At 51.0% G+C, this 18,665-nt stretch overlaps 1 protein-coding gene across 1 annotated transcript; it reads left to right on the top strand.

Moving 5' to 3' along the window:
* Window positions 1-63: 63 nt before the first annotated feature.
* Window positions 64-16,747, top strand: RBBP8NL (RBBP8 N-terminal like). The gene is made up of 14 exons (XM_064167458.1): window positions 64-135; window positions 1,608-1,750; window positions 3,033-3,075; window positions 4,006-4,101; window positions 4,451-4,563; window positions 5,608-5,680; window positions 7,387-7,553; window positions 8,019-8,101; window positions 9,531-9,694; window positions 11,041-11,845; window positions 12,266-12,374; window positions 14,436-14,497; window positions 14,808-14,934; window positions 16,347-16,747. The coding sequence occupies exons 2-14, from the start codon at window positions 1,684-1,686 to the stop codon at window positions 16,463-16,465; spliced, it is 2,028 nt and encodes a 675-aa protein (XP_064023528.1). The 5' UTR covers window positions 64-135; window positions 1,608-1,683; the 3' UTR covers window positions 16,466-16,747.
* The last annotated feature ends 1,918 nt before the right edge of the window (window positions 16,748-18,665 follow it).

Below are 18,665 nucleotides of genomic sequence, written 5' to 3'. Positions count from 1 at the left end.
CTCCCCCCACTTCCTGTCCTATAAAGGAGGGGGGGCTCCCTGTTCCTCTCTCCACACACCTCACTCTACACACCTCTGCCTGCATACCAGCACACCACGTGGCAGACGAGGCAAAGCCACCATCACACCACTCAGGTTGTATTTACACCTTTTGTATTTTGCTATTTTCCCTTCCCTATCCTTTGTAAACTTCCCTACCTCCAATGCCTTTCTAAGTTATTGTTGAACTCTTCCTTTTAACTTCCAAATCGAGTGAGATTGATTTATTCGGGTGTGTTTACCTCTCTCTCTCCCTATATCTAATCCTCTTCCTTTGGGAAAGAAGGGGAAGAGGGGAGGACACTCTACAAATTGTTATTGGGTCTATCAAATTTATTAGAGTCTCTGGGAATTTGAATTAGAACCCAAGACAGTACCACTCAGTTTGGTGTCACCCAAGGGCTCAAAGTGGCTTCAGCCTCACAAGAAGTCTAGGTGACAACAGCAGGATGGCCAAGAGGAATGTGTTGCCTCTGTAGAAGTGTTTGTGCTGCCAAAGGGAGGAGGGATGCACGAGAGCACCTCAGAACCTGGTGGGAGATGGGTCCATCAGGTTCAAGCACCAAAACCACCCTGAGTTTTCTCACCATCAGCCCCTAGAACTGTGGTAGCCCCTTCCGCAAGAAGATGCCTGTATAGGGTTAACACTCCTGGGGGAGTAACCCTGAACCTGACCCTAGGGGTCTTGGCCCCTCCCCAGGGGTGGGCCACACTCCAGGTGATGGTTAGCCCACACTCCAGGTGATGGTTAGCCCACACTCCAGGTGATGGTTAGCCCACACTCCAGGTGATGGTTAGCCCACACTCCAGGTGATGGTTAGCCCACTCCCCCCACTTCCTGTGGTATAAAAGACAGAGGAGTTTCCTGTCTCTTTCTCTTTTTCCTGCTTTCACTCTTCACACCCACACTGATGCTGCATACCAGCACACCACGTGGCAGCCACGAGGCAGAGACACCATCACACTACTAGGGTTGTATCCATCCCTGTTTTGTATTTTGCTGTTTTCCCTTCCTTATCCTTTGTAAACTCCCCTACCTCCAATACCTTTTCTAAGTTATTGTTAAACTTTTCCTTTTTAACTTCCAAATCGAGTGAGATTGATTTATTTGGGTGTGCTCACCTCTCCCTCTCTACATCTAATTCCCTATCTCTGGGAAGGGAGGGGGAAAAGAGGGGAGGGCACTCTATAAATTCTATAAATTGTCATTGGGTCTATTAAATTTATAAGAGTCTCTGGGAACTTGCATTTGAACCCAAGACAATGCCCTGCCTTGCCTCATCCCAGAGAAATGTGATTTAAACAGCTCAAAAAGTAGAGCAAACACTTGGGGTTTCAGCTGGGCTTTCAATGCTCTTCCACTGCTTCTGTCACCAGCCTGGGGCTGAAGCAGGATGGGCAGGTCTGGCAATGTTTCCCCTTGGGTGAGCCTGCTGCTATATGCACCTATGTGGCTTAGCAAATTATTTCACTTTCTAGATGAGGGCTTTCTTCTGTTTCCATGACTCTGCAGAACATCACAAAAACAAGATTCTTCCCTTTTATTAGATTTCTGGTTTCTCTTTTAGACAGAAACCTGAACAATCTGAACAGAAAAGACATCTTTGTGCTAGAAGCAACCCGGTGTGTGGCACAGCCCTGAACATGACCACAGAGAGCTTTGCAGAATTCCTGAATAAGCTCAAGGAAATCCATGAGAAAGAAGTCCAAGGTAAGGATCCATGAGAAGTTTGATGAAAAACTGGCCAAGCTCCATGTCTTTGCAATGTCTTCTTGATCTGTTTGGTTTCCAATAGCCTGCAGGAGTGGGTGCAGATTAGGAAGCTTTGGGAATTAGGGCTCCACAAGCATCACTCACAGGGATGGATGGAGGTGCAGGGTCCAATCCTGGCCCTCAGGGGAGTACACCCTCCGATGGCACCTTTCTATCTCCACCTGAGTGGAGAATGAGGTTTACTGAGAAAATCATTAACTTTTTGGATGATGAGGAGTGAGAGGAGAGAGGGCATTCCTGCATCTGATCTTCCTGGATAGCATAGAGATGCTCACTCCCATTTCCTCCAAACACTAATCACGAGGGATTTGACTCCCTTCCTGCTCTCACTGCCATGGTTGGTGACTCAGGTGAACTGTGAGGCTTGCAGGTTGTACACACTGCTGGGCATCTTCTCCAAGCAGCATGGACTGGATTATATTTGAATGCTGAGGGATCAAAGGGAAAGCGAAACAGATGCAATAATCTATAAGACAGAAGCAGCAGAGTATGAAGCTCTGTTAAAGCAAACCTTAGAGTCAGGCTGGATAGTTTATTCCTACAGGGAATAAATTATTCCTCAGGTCATGCATTATTTAAATAAGAACCATTAGGTTAAGCAACTGAATGCCAGATCCAATTGTTTTCCTATTAGAATAATTCCCAGTATCGATATTATGAACAAAACAACAGCGTTTTTGGAGGATTCTGGCTTATGAATTCATTCTTCTCTTGAGTAATTTCAAGCCATGTGAGACTTAGAGGAAACTGTTGAGCAATTTAAACCACATGTTTACATCTACTTTGCATAAAATGGATTTGACAAGATGAAATGTCTGCAGATCCATCAAGGAAAGCTGTTCTCCTTCAAGCTGTAAATACCCTCCAAGATGCTCTGCAGCACTGAGAGGTATAAAATATGGCCCACCTGGGAAATGCATATTGAAATGAGAAATAAGTAGAAATAAAACTGAAACAGACTTTTTGGGGGTGGCAGGGAAATGCAGCTTCATTAAGTAGTGGCAATACAAAATGTGCTCACATTTTACACAACTTCTCCAGCTCTATTAAGCTGTGATGCTGCTCCCTGCTTATTCCTCCCCAGAAATAAGGTTTGTAAATTGATGGGGTTTCTGCACAGCCAGGCATCCTTCTGAAGTCCCATCATTACATTTGGTCTCCAAAGTGCCAGGGATCTGGCAATAAATACCTACTTCTCCTTCTCTGTTAATTATTCCAGGTCTGCAGAGCAAGCTGACAGAGCTGACGACAGAGAAGTGCCGGTGAGCAATGCCACGTCTGCTCTGCCCACACCATGGTGGCATGTGAGCTGGAGGGGAGGTCACACCTGCTCATTTCACACCTCTTGGGTACCCCTCTGAGGCTGCCTGATTTCAAGATCACCATTTCTCTTTATGGCTTGGCTAAATTCAAACCTTCTCATGATGTTAGTCGTTAAAGTCCCCAGAACAGGCAAGGCTTGGGGGGATGAAGAAAGGCTGAGAGAGTTGGGGCTGTTCATCCTGGAGAACAGGAGGCTCCAGGGAGACCTTACTGTGTCCTTTCAGTACTTAAAAGTGCTGATAAGAAAGGTGGGGGCAGATTTTCTGGTAGAACCTGTTGGGACAGGACAGGAGGTGATGGATTTAAACTAAAAAGAAGGAGACTTAGATATGAATAAAGAGGGGGTTTTATGCCAAAGGTGGTGAATCACTGGCCCAGGTTGCCCAGAGAAGTGATAGATTCCCCATTCCTGGAAACATTTCAGGTGAGGTTGTCTGGGGCTCTGAGCAACCTGCTCTACTTGCAGATGTCCCTGCTGACTGCAGGGGGTTGGACTAAATGACCTTTAAAGGTCCCTTCCAACCCAAAACGGTTTCATGAGGCTATGATCCCAGCCCATCTCCAGCTTGCCTTCCCACCAGTGAGTGATGCTTATGCCAGTAGATACTTACTGCCTTGGGAAACAATAAACTGGGACAAAGCAAGCTGCTGACTCCAAGGGTGGGTGTTGAACAGCAAATTCTGGGCTCTAGCACATTTGTTTCTCCTCCTGCCACACAAGAAAAAGCAATTCAGCCACCCTGGTGTGCACAGCATGGCAAGCTCAGGGTAGAAATCCTTCCCCTTGACAGGGCACTGTGGAGAAAGGCACAAATGTGGAGCAGAAATCTAATAACCCTCTTGTCTTTGTCCTGTTTCTTCGATTTTAGTGATGCCCAGAGAATTGAAGAGATGTTTGCTAAAAATCACCAATTAAGGGAACAACAGAAGGTCCTTAAAGAGAATATAAAGGTGTTAGAAAACAGGTAAGACTGATTTCTCAGCAGGGTGCCATTTGGTGGCAGAGAGTTCATCCTAACAAGGAGAAAGTTTGGGGTTTGATTCCTTTCCAAAATAGAGATGTAGCACAAGAATCTCTTTTGTGTTCATACTAGGATACTAAGAGAGCTGGGGGAGCTTGGGAATGTGCAGAGGAGCTCTCCTGAGCTGATGGTGGTGGGATTGGATCTAAAGGGGTGGAACTATTTGGTTTCATGGGTGATAGTCTCTTTCACCAATTCTGGGTGTTCCCATTTCTCTGTGGGGAAGGCAGGAGCTGATTTCCCCCATGGGAACTGTGTGGTAACAAGCTGCTGGCCATGGGTGTTCCCCTAGGCTGCGAGCAGGTCTCTGCGACAGATGCATGGTCACTCAGGAGCTGGCAAAGAAGAAGCAGAACGAGTATGAGAGCTCCCATTTCCAGAGCCTGCAGCACATCTTCATCCTCAGTAGGTACCACCACTCACTAAGCTCAGCTTTGCTGGCTGTCTCTTTACTCAGTTAATGCTTCTCCCAGATGTTTGTGTGTGAGCCAGCCCAGTGACTGTGTACTCAGAAGGGTCTGGGGACCCAGAGAAGGGATGGAGCCAGTGTGAGTGTAGGGGGCTGGAAAAATTAGACCTAACCAAGACTGGATGGCAGCCCATGTCCCCTCCAGGCAGAGGTAACTGCTCACATGAAGCAGCAGAGCTAGGGGCTTGCAGCTCTCTGTATCTCCACAAAAATGTGAGATACTCACACTGAGAGCAGCCTGGAGCTGGCCAGGCCGTGAGAGCTGCCAGGAAAAAAGATTCATTTGGCAGGGCAGGAGCAACACTCTGGCAAAGACAGGGAAGTCACAGCAGCAGCTCAGCACGAGTGAATGAAAATCAAGCAACACGTCCGATGGATCTTCTCCCCAGCCTTGGCAGAGCTCCCAACACCACTCAGGCTCTGGGTGTTATTCCCTGGGGATGCATCTGGCCCAGGAAGGGTCATGGGAGCAAAGGAGATAAGGCCTAAGAAGGGACACAGAGGTGCCAGTGGCCCTTGATTTATCTCTCCTATTATGCCATAGCCTGCTGAGTGTTGCTTTTGAGCAGGAGCAAGCTGAGGCAGCAGCCCACCCTGCCCAGGAGCCTGCCTGCTCTCACTTGCTCCAGTGCCTGGCTGCTTGCAGCCCCTCTCACCTTCATCCAACCCCCTAAAGCCTCAAGCCCTGCCCCTAACACAAGACCTGCTCATGAGAGGTGGGCCTGGTGCTCATGGGCAGGATGCTAGCTATGTCCACCCCATTGTTCTCTGTGCCCAAACCAGACAGGCTGCAAGCAGCCCTCAGTCCTGACCCAATCCAAGATGGAAAGTTACCTCTTTGTAATCCCTTAGACCCAGTGTGTTCTCAGAGGAGAAAGGAAGTTCTTTACCTTCCTCCCCACTGCTTCCCAGCAGACTGTGAGGAGCAGCAGCCTTCTCCTTGCAGGGCTGCATCCTCAGCACAACTTGTGTCCCCACAGCTAACGAGACAAATCGTCTGAGGGAAGAGAACAAGACCCTCAAGGAAGAACTGAAGAGGCTCCAGAGCCCAGAGTAAGTCTTCTCCTGGGTTTCATTCATCATGAGGGTGTTGGGTAAGGGAGGCAGGGAGATGTTAGGTTACCATTAGGCTCAGTGACCTTAAGGTCTTTTCCAACCTGGCAATTCTATGATCCCCACTGGGCTGTGTCCAAACTGGGAATTTCAGTACCTAGTTCCTACAGAAATCTACAGAGAAGGCTCCAGGAAGACCTTCTTGTGGCCTTTCAGTACTTAAAGGAATCCTATAAGAAAGTTGAGGACAGATATTTTTTAGCAGGGACTATTGGGACAGGACAAGGGGTAGTGGTTTTACCCTAAAAGAGGGAGATTCAGACCAGAGAGAAGGAAGAAATTTCTTACTCTGAGAATGGTGAGACCCTGGCCCAGGTTGGGCAGGGAGGTGACAGATGCCCTATCCCTGGACACATTTCAGGTCAGGTTGTTTGGAGCTCTGAGCCACCTACTCTAGCTGAAGATATCCCTGCTGACTGCCTGGGGGTTGTGTTTGATGACCTTTTAATATCCCCTCCAATTCAAACCATTCTATAATTCCTGTAGATGTTAGGCAGCAAAACACCCATAATGATCTCCAAGTCCTTGCTGATCTTTTCTCATACCCCTCTTCATCTGCATCCAAGGATTCCTTTTGGGGGGAACAAGGGTATTCAACACTCCTCAGGGAAGGATTGCACGGGAGAAGCAAAGCCCTGAGCTGCTCACCTTAGCCATGGACTTCATCCTGGGCTTCCATGTCTTTGCCATGGTACCAGTTCCCCTCCTTCAGTGGCCAGAGAGGTTCTGCAGGAAGAAGGTTGTGTTTGGGAGGAAGGAGAGTGACACAAAAGGGACTGAGACAGGGTTAAGAGGGAGAAGCAATCTGAACCAACAGGTTCATACCCCAGCAGAGCACTGTGCTGAAAGCCAAGTAACCTGCCAGGCTGGCCAATACATACAAATCAGCTCATTCCTCAAGGGTTTAAAGTTCAGGGGAATTAGCACGGAGGGATTAGTTCAGAAATGTGTTTTCTTTGGAGCACAAAAGCACCATCTGCTTAAAGAGAAACTTCTGCATATACTCCTTGGTGCTTCCCAAGGCCTGAGGAGTTTCAGAGCTGTAGATCAGGCTGGGTTTGCTGAGCATCAATTGCTCCTGCTTTGCTCTGCTCTTCCCTGAGCTGTTGGATATGAGGATTTCCAGCCAAACATCCATCTGGGAACCAGGGTCCAGCCAGAACTTTGTCCATGTCATGAGTGTGGATGTCCAAAACTTGGTGGCTCACTCACAGTGACCAAGAGCAATGGCCCCAACAAGTCAACACGGTAAAGGGCTGCAGTCACCACATCCCTGTGCTGAATCCAGCCCTACATCAGGCTGAAAGCCCAGCCAGGGATGTACAGGTTCTCACAGAGCTTTTGCAATAGCCACAGCTGGGTTTTGGCTTACCCAACATCATGGCTTCCTGCAACATTACCCACAGCCAAGTGGAGAAATCAGACCTGGAGCTGTCCTGCTGGCTGTGTCCCATGCCTCAGACCGCAGCTGAGCTAGTGATAGTGGCAGTGGAAGGAGGTGACTCTGAGGATCCAGTATATCCACATACAGATAGATATAAACATGGATATTTATACACCAGGCTCCACAGCTCAGAGCTTCTCATACAGCAGCTCTCAAACCTTTCTCCTGCCCCTCTTATTTATTTGGGTCCTTCTTTCAACAGGGATACAACAAAGCACTCGGGAGTCATCTCCAAAGAAAGCAGCTCTGCTCCCACCTCTCCCTTGGCTTTACTGTCCCCATCAAGCAGGAATTCCAGCACTGAGAAAGTGGTTCACCGAGGGGCAGATGAAGCCCACCAGGATGTGCCAGGTCTTGAGATGGAAGAAGGTGAGGGCTGATGGATCCTGCCATCCATGAGGGACCTGGGAATGGGAAGTGACTCAGCTGCTTTGGGAAAGAGTCTGGAAAGCAAAGACCAAGCTCTTGGCAGCTCAGATGGGCCAATATTGCCATGAGCAGAACAGCTGCTGCAGGTGAAAATTAATTCCAGGGGAAAAACACTCTGCTCTGTGTTAGGTGCCTTCACTGTAAGAAAAGTGCTGTGGAGCCACCAGCCATGTCATGCAGAGACCATGTCATCACCTTGCTGCCACCCACACAGGCAGTAGAGGGGACATTCAGGCAGCTGCTGGTTCAAACAAGATGGAAATTTGGGCTCAAAACCTTCAGTCAGAGGTGGTTGGTGTCAGCCAATGGCATCCTTTAAAGGCTGTGAGAATCCAGCATGTTGCAGGGCAGCCTGTAGCAGCTCTGTGGGACCATCATGGTGGCTGGTTGTGTTTTTTTTTGCAGACAAGCCAGCAGGACAGAGAAGTTCTCCAGGCAGTAGAACTTCTCCAGGCACTGTCTTCCAAGAAGTCAGCCTTGCAGAAATGGTGAGTTTGGTGGAGGTAGTCTGATGTCCTCAGGTCTTCTCCCCACCACTGTGGTCATCTGAATTGGATAAAGAGAGGTAAACAGGGGTAGAGGAAGAACAGAAGACACTTATGAGGATGAAAAGTAGCCAGTCCTGAGCAGTCTGCTATTGCCAGAGCCAAGGAGGACACCTACCACAGGCCAGAGGCATCCTCTCTGCAGAAACTGCCACTCACTGCAAGTGAAGCATTTAGAGTTTGGTCCTGTTGTGAGTGTGCACATCTTTGTTTGCTCCTGTGTTTATCCTTCATGACAACACTTATAGCATCCTTGAGTCCTCTGCCTATAACTCTGGTTCCTCTCTCAGATATCTTGCTGAGAAAAGCTCTGAGGAGCAAAGGACCTGGGGAGAGATGACACTGAGACACATTTCAGTGGAGCTTGTCCCAAGCTACAGAGTCAGCTCTCCATTATCTGAGCAAGCAAGAAGCTGGAGCATTGTGTGTGTTGGAAAAGCCTGGAGAGCATGTAAACTGTGGGAGTTGTGGGTACTGAGAACAAATACACCACGGCAGCCCTGCCCAAGAGCATCACAGATGTCTCTCCATCTGCAGCATGATGAATATTGGTCTCTTCTGAGGGCCTGGCATTTGGTGGTTGCCACTTTGTGTGTTGATGCAAGCCTGTCATGCCTTTAAAACACAGACAGTATGGTGTCAGCTGAGGGATGCTGAATGATAGGGTGACACTGGGCACTGGGAGATGAGGCTGCAGGACTTGGAGCCCTGTTCCTGGTCGTGGGAACTCAAGCTCATGTCCACACCCACATAGGTGCTTCTGTTTTGGCACAGACTTTGCTTACCTGGACTCCACAGGAAAACTTGAAAGAGCAGGTGAAAAGAGGTTTTGGTAAGGCTGCAGGCAGCTCTGAGGATAATTAATAGGGATGGCAGGAAGGGTTGGTGACATCCCCAGGTGGGCAGGGGAAAATCAAGTCGGAACATGTGGTGAGTCTTTCGTGATGGAGATGCTGATGTCCTGGCCTCACAACCAGGTACTCCACTGGAAATACACCCACCAAATCAGTGCATGCCAGCAGCTTGCATGAATGAAGTCTAGTGGCCTGACTAAGGGTCAGAGAATTCGCAGGATCTTATCTTGGTTAAGCCACTGAATCACGGCTTGGCTCGAGAGCAGGTACAAGTCCTCCTGGGCTACAAATCACTGCAGCTAGCTTGTAAAGAGTGCTGTTGATCCCACTTGAAAATGTGAAGGGGAAATTTCCTGGGAAAGGCAATAAAAATGTGGCTGAAGCATGGACCACAATTGTGTGAAACAGAGCACAGAGGAGCTGTCTTGTTCACGCTGATGAAGAGCTGCACCTGCGCTCGGTGAGACTCCCATTAGCCTGGGGTGCACAACACAACTCACCTGGGCTTTCTCTTGCAGGCATCCCAGAGGATCTCCAACCAGCTGCATGGAACCATTGCCCTGGTGAGACCAGGTTCCAAACCTTGCCTCCTGGAAAAAAGTCCTTCAGGGCCAGCAGTGTCCCCACCAGCAAGGAAGACTCCTCTTCCTCCAGAGCGGGAGCACAGCCCCAGCCTCGAGGCGTGAGTAACCTGCTCACGGGTCATGGTGTGGGCCTGACCCATGGCCCATTGCAGACTGCAGTGAGGTGGGCAGTATTCACTGTGCCTGCCCACTTTTGGCTCCAGACTTCTCCCACAGCCTTGAGAACTGGCAGCAGATTTTCCCAGTTCGCACCAGCAAAAAATGGCTGGAATCCAACCCAACAAGATCAGCTTCTCCTTACTCCAGCTTCATCAGACAGACCCACAAAGTGAACTGGGTGCCCTCAGCCCCAGCCTGGAGGAGAAGGACTTGTCTCACAGGAGGCAACGATCCCAGATCCTCCTTATCTCTTCTCATGCGCTTTTCTGCAGGGCTCAGCACTTCCCCAGCTTATCCTCCCCACTGCTTCCAGAAGCTCAAAGGGCTGAGCAAAGGCAGTGAGTTCACCTGCAGAGACAGCGAGTAGCCCAGAGTGGGAGTAGATCTGCTGAGCATTCCTGGGAATAGCTTGGACACATGGAAGCTGTTTGCAGGACAGGTTCATGCACCACATGGACCTTAGTATGGCTGTCAAAATCTCCAACGGAGTAAGAGTAGGACAAACTGGGCTGCTCCACTGTCCTGGAGGTCTCCAGGCCCATCAAGGCACTAAGAAAGCCCAGTGAGGGGTAGTTAGGATGCCTCTGACTTGTCAAGCAGGGTTTGACAAGTGACTTCTTGGCAGCAGTGCTGACATGAGCAGTTCCTGCATCCCTCTTCCTCGACCCCCTGCTTGGCCCAGGGACAGGAAAGCCCTGTTGGGTGGTGAAGTAGTGATGGCTTCCTGCACTGTGCGTGGTCCTGGAGACCTGCTGCTGGCTGCCCAACTGCCACAGCCACCAGGATACTCCTCCCCAGCACACAACCCAAGGGCAAATGTGACGCCTAGAGCAACAGGCAGGAGAGCAGGAGAGTCTACAGACATCACCTGCAGGAGCTGGGAAATAACAGGAAAAATAACTAATTAATATGACTGGGAAGACCTTCTTGTGGCCTTTCAGTACTTAAAGGGGACCTACAAGAAAGATGAGGACAGCCTTTTTAGCAAGCCCTGTTGGGACAGAACAAGGGCTGATGAGTTTATGCTTTAAAAGGGAGATTCAGAGTGCAGAGAAGGAAGACATTTTTTACAGTGAGGGTGATGAGACCCTGGCCCAGGCTGCCCAGAGAGGTGGGAGATGCCACATCCCTGCAACCATTCCAGGTCGGGTTGTTTAGGGCTCTGAGCAACCTGCTCTAGTTGCAGATGTCCCTGCTGACTGCAGAGGGGTTGGACTAGATGACCTCTAAAGGTCATTTCCAGCCCAAGCCACCCTCTGATTATTTTGTTCTGTGCTTCTTTCAGTTATCTAGCAGCAAGCAAGCCAGACTCACCCAAGGCTGCTCCATCCTACGAACACCTGAAGCTGAGCACACGGAGGGAACAGCTCTGCCTCCTCCACAAGCACCTTTCCCTGCACCAGCTGGGGCTGGCAAGCAGCCGTGCCTCAGCCGACAGGGATGGCAGCAGCTTCTCCAGCCACTTGCTCAGGGCCAGGGACGCCGACGGCCGGGGGCCGGCGCACGATGGCTGGGAAGATCGTGCGGCCCTGCTGAAGCTCCCTGCCGCCATGGTGTACGTGAGGGACCAGCACCTGGAGGAGAAGCTGCACCTCCTCAAGCAGAGGGAGAGACTGCAGCAGTTTCTCATGCAGCAGTGCCAGGCAAGGCAGAGGGCGGGTGGAGACCCCAAGCCCACGTCTGAGGAGAGGCCACTCTCCCCATGGCCAAGCATCGTGCTGAGATGCAAGGAGGAAAAGTCCTTCCTGGAGGATGCCGCAGAAGGGAAGGAAGAGAAGGAGCTTTGGCTGAGCCGGAACAGCTCTGAGCTCCGAGAAAAGGTGAAGGTGGCAAGGGATGATGGTGCAGACACACCGCTGGATCTGTCCGACTCCAGCCGCGGCAGGGAGTCAGGCTGGCACACCCGGCGGGACCTGCAGGGAGCTGGCAGCCCACGGCAGAGCCCTGCTGCGCCAGCAGCCCGCGGCCCCCGCAGGAGACATGGGGCAGAGCAGGATGACTTCGGCTACCGCCACTGCTTGTCCAAAGCCACCCGGGCACTGCCTGCTACTGCTGACAAAGACGAGCAGGAGGAGGAGAATGGGACTGTGGTGAGTACATGTTGGCAACTACCATGGCCCTTTCTCCCCGGGGTGTCTGGCACCGGTGCTGGCACCATTATGGGCAATATTAATGTCCCAGGGGGGATGGCTTTGCTGCATGGGAAGGGAACAAGGACATATTTGCACACAGCAAAGCCACAGCCGTTCATCCCTGGCCCTCACTTCTCACCTCCCTCCTCCAGTGCCCAGCTCAGGTTTCCAGCTGGGTTCAAAGCCAGGCAGCACCTGTGCCCCGTCTCACAGCCTGGTACAGAAGAGGTGCTGGGCTGCCCTAAAACATGCCATGAACACTTTGAAACACCTCTGTGACACTTGTTCCCACGGGGCTCAGAGTCATCGTGCAGGGGCTGGGCTGGTTCTTCCCTCCCGTCTGGTGAAGGCAGCATTTGTGTTCCTTGTATCCTGCAGCTGAGGCTCTCACGGCCACATCCAACAAACAGCTCCACGCTGAGTGACCCTGAGGCTCCTCCAGAGGCCGGGCTGAGGTCTGCTGTCACTGTACAGAAGGGAGAAGCAGGTAAAAAGCCTCAGGCAAATGTGATGTTTGAGAAGGCAAAAGGTGTGTTCTGCTGAAGGTACCTTAAGCCAGGAGCTCTCTGTGATGGGTTCTGCAGCACCTGCAGTGCACTTCGACCAAACAAATAGTGAATCAGGACATCCTTCCATGGACCCAAGGTGCTCCTGGATCCCAATTCTTCTAGACCACTGAAGGAACTTTGAGTTTCACATTTCTGTCCTTAAGGGCTCAATTTTCATCCCTAGAGAAGCCCAAACTTCAGACTCAGTATCTATAGGGAGAAAATAACCTCAGCTGTTTTGGAGAAGACCTCAGTATCTCTGCCTAGCACAGACCAGGAGCCAGCCACTCATGGGGTGCCCTTACACATCCTGCAGAGTATTCTGTACTGTTCTGGGTGGAACAATGTTCTCCAGGAGCTAAAGAGGTTGGTTTAGGACCAATCCACTGGCAAAACCCACTCTATGGTGAGGCATGACAGAGCAACCTTGCTGCTCCTGCATTACCCACCCCTCTCAGGGAAGCAGAAGCATAAATGGGAAAAATACAGGAGTTTTCCAGGAATATCACTGGAAAAGTCATCCTTGCCTGTGCTCCCTTTCTCCAATGCCCTGTGCCAGCACAGCTTGTAGGGCTGACAACGGAGGGATGCTGGTACCTGCAGCAAGTAGGGCAGGATGCTCTCCTCTCTTTCCCTGCCCCACTCCCCATGAAAGCTCTTTCCACTCCCAAAGCTAGCAGTGCCCTTAGTCTGAGGACACATGGTGCTTTCTCCCTGCCCAAATACCACAGGATGTGGGTGCCAGGCTTGCTGGGTGGGTGGGAGGCAGCTGCCATGGGCAGCAGAGCAGGAAGCACGTCTGCTGGGAGCTGCTCCGTACCAGCCTTACCGGCTCGGCCAGAAAGTTGAGCTCTCCTGGATTAGTCGGTCTGGGCGTGTCAGAGCGGTTTGGGAACACTCTCCAGAGCAGGATTGTGCGCTGTGGAAAAAAAAAAAAAAAAAAGAAAGAAAGAAAAGAAATGGGGGTGGGGGGTTGGGGTTTAGTCCTCTGTGATTTACATGCGAAGGAGATAGCATCATAGCAGAGGAATTTCAGCTGATTACTTTCTGGGTGTGGGAATGCAGGACTTTCTTCAGTTCTCACCTTCAGGTTGACACAAAGCCCAGGAAACAATGCACAAACTCTCCTGCACTTCCTAGTGAACTTTAACCCATGGGTAGATAACGTGAGGACAGGGTAGGGACAGAGGGGCCCTGCCCAAAAGCAGCAGCACCTGCTCTCCCACCCAGGTAAGGGCAATAAGGGATGCTGCCCTGTCCACAGTCCTCCCCTGGCTAGACTTGGGTGTCAGGAGCAAGAAGAGCTGATGTCCTGGAATGCCCTCGGAAAAGGGCACAGCTCCGTCCCCAGCCCTTCTGGCAGCCAGCACGGGTGTGCCGCTGTGGGTGCAGACAGGGTGATGCCACCACCAGCAAGGCTCAGCCCCTGGTTGGGCAGCTCTGTGCAAAGGTCTGGTGTGTCCAGGTAATGTGCCTGTGGCTGTATAGCCGTGGGACCTGTGTACAGCAAAACCCTTCTGCTGGGCAGAGAAGCAGCTCCTCAGCCCTTCCTTCCTCTGTGCCTCAGCACATATTCTCCGCCAACAGCCACAGAGCAGCACCAGCAGCAAACTTCAGGGTGGCCCATTATGGCCCTTGACCCAGACAACCTTCTCATCTGGGCCTCAAACACGAAGCTGCAGGCTGGGCTTTTAGATCCCACTCAGCTTCCCAGCCTGCACCTGACCATGGACTTGAAGCAGTGCTTGTGACCTTAGGGTGCCAGATTCCTATGGATACAGCTTTACTGGGAGCTGTTCCCAACAAGTCCTGCTGGGTCTCCCATAAACATTCATTTCAAGTCATACAGCTCACGGTGCCTTTGCTCTGCAGCACAGGTTATTGCTGAAGCTGTTTTCTGCCTTGATGGCTCTCAGAGCCTGGGCCAGAGGGTCTGCATCTGCTCATGAGCTCGTTGGGCTACCTGCCATCCAAAACCCCTTCCTTTTGTGTTTCCTTAGATGATGAGGACACTGAGTCCGGGAAGCAGGAATCTGATGAGCCAGACACGACAGACAGTGAGGTTTGTTTGCTCTCTTGGGTCCATTATCTTGGTCTGTTGGGTTCAAGAGGTGTAAGACAGGTTGTACCTGCCTGAGCTGACTCCAGGAGGTGATGTCTCTTCCTTCACAAGCTGACAAACTCCATTCCCAGAGTTACTCAACTTGATGCTGAGGGACAGAGATATCCTTCTTCCCACCTAGTCAGGATAACAGCATTGTCACTGCTTTGTAGCCAATGGGCACAAAGGTCCCCAGCGATGCTACTGGACCATCAGCTCCCTGTGAAAGTCAGGGCGGTTTGTAGAGTGGCTTCTCTTCTCATTGCTGTAGGTGGCTGCCCCATATGAGGATGATATCCTACAAGAAGCCCAGACTGATGGGAAATATTTTTGCACCAAGGACAAAGCTCAGGTGCTGCAGAAGAAGAGAAAAAGAGGACAGGATCCCTGGACAAAAGGTAGGGAGGAGAAGTTCCTTGGGGCATCAGCTCAGGGCTATAATTTCTGCTGTTTCCTGAGAGGCTCCTGTGAGAAATGCCCAAGGGCAGCAGCTGCTTTCCCAGCAGCAGAGAGGAGGCTGCTCGCCCACCAAGCACACACCAAGCTGCAAAGAGATGTTTGCCCAGGCTGACAGAGTGCAGTCTTTCGTTTCCCTGCAATAAGACATGCTGCACTGTGCTTTGGCAAGGGTTCTACCTTCAGCCAGAGCAGCCCCTGCTAATGGTTAGCCAGAGGAGCCTGAGCACGGTGGCCACAAGAGCACTCCCCACACCTAAGCTAACAGGGCTACGACCCTTGTGTTTGCTTAGCAGGTCAGGGAGGTGGTGGCTGGAGAAGGCCAAATTCCCAGGGGTGAGTTATTGATGTTCAGAGAAAGGTTTCTGCCAACTCTGTTGATCTTCCAGCACGGCCATAGAGGTTTCCCTGCTGACACAGGAATGTGTTGTACCCATGTATCCTACAGGTGAATAAGCAGAAAACTGTTCCTGATAAGAGCAAGGATAAGACAGTGTGTCTGTCAGGCCTTTAAAATTGTTCTGTCAGAAACCCCTGCTGTAAAAGAACCCCTTTGTAATGCCTGTAAAGGCAGGAAAGGGTTGAGCCAACTGTAAATTTAGAGAGAGATGTTGTTTAAGCATGAATCATAGAATGGTTTGGGCTGAAAAGATCTTTAAAGGTCATCCAGTCCAATGCCTCTGCAACTACATCAGGTTACTCAGAGCCCCAGACAACATGACCCTGAATAGTTCCAGAGATGGTACATCTCCCACCTCTCTGACCAACCTGGGCCAGGATTTCACCACCCACAGTGTGAAAAATTTCTTCCTTCTTTCTAGTCTGAATCTCCCTCTTTTTGTTTAAACTCACAATCCTTTGTCCTGTCACAGCAAGCCCTGCTAGAAAGCATGTCCCCATCTTTCTTATTGGCCCCTTCAAGCACTGAAAGGCCACAAAAAAGACACCCCAGAGCCTTCTCTTCTCCGGGTGCCATCCAGAACTAGATGGATATGTCCCAAGTGAGGGCTGGATGTGGTTGTGGCAGGAGTGGGGCAACGGAGAGGCAAAACCTCTCTCTCAGCATGTGGTGTGTGCCAGGTACCACACTGCAAGGGGGACCCTCTTGGGAATGCTCCCACACCAGGCCAGTTCTCTGCCCATTTCTGTCTGCTTTGTGTGTTTCCAGGGTCACAGAAGCCTCCTCCAGGTACCCATGCATCTCTCACGTGAGAGGGGCTTCTCTTCATCCTTCCTTTGCTGAGCTTTGCTTCCTTGTGTGCCATCCCTATTTTGGGATGAAGTGATGCTGACCTCATTACCTGTAAATCCATTGCTCTGTGGTTAACTCCCCTGGTCACCTTGCTGTTCACAGGAGCTAGGAAGTCCATGAGAGGAAGAAAGAAAGTCAAAGTGGAGCAGTGCTCAGCAGAGATCATGAAGGAACCGGAGAACTTCTCCACTTCTCACAACACCACCTCTGAGGAGAGCTAGCAGCAAGGCAGGGTGAGAAGGGACACAAAATCTGCAGACCAAAGGAGAGGGCTCTGAAACCTCAATATCCCACCCACGATGGGAGAGCAACTCCTGCTGTGCTGGGCCAGACAGAGGGCAATTCCTAAGGACTCATTAATGAGTAGAGCAACCTGACAATCCTCACTTGGTGCCCCACGAGAGCCTGGTCAAGGAAGATCCATGCAGGTGATACCTGGAGCAGTCAGGTCACTGCTGGTGGAGCAGCACATTTAATGGCCCCAGCCCTGCACCAGAGCAGACCCTCTGCAGACCCTCTGACTGGTGGTGGAAGAGGAGACACCCTCATTGCACTCACCCTAGGTCAGGACCATGTTCTTCCCTGGGATTTCATGCGAGGAGAATGGACTACCCAGACCCTCTCCCCACATTCGATGCTCCTAGCGGCTGGCTGGAGGGGGTGACCAAGCTGATTAAATCCCTACCCAGGTTTCACACATGTGTGGATAACCCAGAGAAGTCTGGTCTGCTGTTTTCCTTTCTGGTGAAGTGAGGAGCAAGCAGATCGGTGGACAGGTGGGACATGTCACTGGAGAGGACAGGGAGAAGAGCATGGGGAGGGAGGGCTTGTGTGCCTCCTCTCTCTGAAGTGTCCTGCATGCCTGGAAAAGGCAGGTGTGTGAGACTCAGATGTGGCTCTCAACAGAGCAGCAGCTCAGCATTCCACACTGACCTTGGCAGGACTGCCTGGAGCTTCTTTTCATGTGGATAAACTGTTCTTAAACAAATCTTTTCTGGTGTGTTAAGCATGGGCACATTTTCCTTCAGCATCAAGTGAGAGCATCAAGGCTCTCTGGCTGGAGAGGGGATGAAAAGGGCTGCAGTGAGCTGTGACCTTGTATCACAAGCCAGTCTGGGTGGTTCCTAGTACATATGTGGAGAACAGTGCCAAAATGAAGGGAAGCCAAAGTGCCAGAGAGAGTATTTGCCCTCTCTGATCTACCACAGTTGCCTTTATCTACAGTTATTTCTATTTAAATGTGCATTGGTTTGCCCATTGGAAGGCAAAGTGCAGCAAGCCAAGTGCCTAGCCTGTCAAGAGCATCCTTTCTGCACACCTCACAACATGTTCCCACCCCTTCAGAAAGAAAAAATCCTACCCCAAAAAGCTGCAAGGAAGCAGGATTGAGGAGCTGGGGGGTTTCTGAGACAGATGTGTTATGGACAGTGGATATAGCTGCTCCCTCATTCTCTGTGCTGAGGAGCAAAGTCACAGAGTCATAGAATGACTTGGGTTGGAAGCGACCTTTAAAGATCAACTAGTCCAACCCCTGTGCTGTGGACAGGAACCAACTTGAACAAGCACCAGCCTGTGAGTTATCCACCAGCAATAGGTAATGTCACAGAATCACAGACTCATAGAATCAGTCAGGGTTGGAAGGGACCACAAGGATCATCTAGTTCCAATCCCCCTGCCATGGGCAGGGACACCCTACCCTAGAGCAGGCTGCCCAAAGCCTCATCTCACCTGGCTTTAAATACTTCCAGGGATGGGGCCTCAACTACCTCCCTGGGCAACCCATTCCAGGCTCTCACCACTCTCATGCTGAACAACTTCCTCCTCAACTCCACTCTGAATTTTCTCGCCTCCAGCTTTGCTCCATTCCCCCTAGTCCTGTAACCCCCTGACAGCCTAAAAAAGTCCCTCCCCAGCTTTTTTGTAGACCCCCTTCAGATCCTGGAAGGCCACAATAATGTCACCTGGGAGCCTCCTCTTCTGCAGACTGGTGTCTGTCCTGATGGTCTGCACTCAGGAATGCTTGGGACGTGCAGGGTATGAAGGGGTAGTGGGTCTAACAGAGAAAACAGTTCCTCCAGCACCAGCTGCCCTATTCCTGGAAACATTCCAGGTCAGGCTCTATGGAGCTCTGAGCAACCTGTTCTAGTTGCAGGTGTCCCTGCTCAGTGCAGGAGGGGTGGACTAGATGAGCTTTGAAATGTCCCTCCCTACCCAAACCATTCTATGAGTCTCTTGAGGACCACCTCAGCCCATGTAACATTCATCTCTCACCTTGCACCTCAGTGCTGCGTTGTGGATATGGAGCACAAGAGCTGGCACAAGGAGGGGATGGGCACTTAGGGGCTGCAAGGTTGTTGATTTGTCCAAGCTCAAACTGTTCAGGCCACGGCTATGGAAAGTGGATCAGGGCCACGACTGCCA

Source organism: Pogoniulus pusillus, chromosome 29 (assembly GCF_015220805.1).
Source record: "Pogoniulus pusillus isolate bPogPus1 chromosome 29, bPogPus1.pri, whole genome shotgun sequence".
Lineage (NCBI taxonomy): Eukaryota > Metazoa > Chordata > Aves > Piciformes > Lybiidae > Pogoniulus > Pogoniulus pusillus.
Note: the sequence above shows the minus strand (reverse complement) of the source record. Positions and strands in the feature narration are given on the sequence as shown.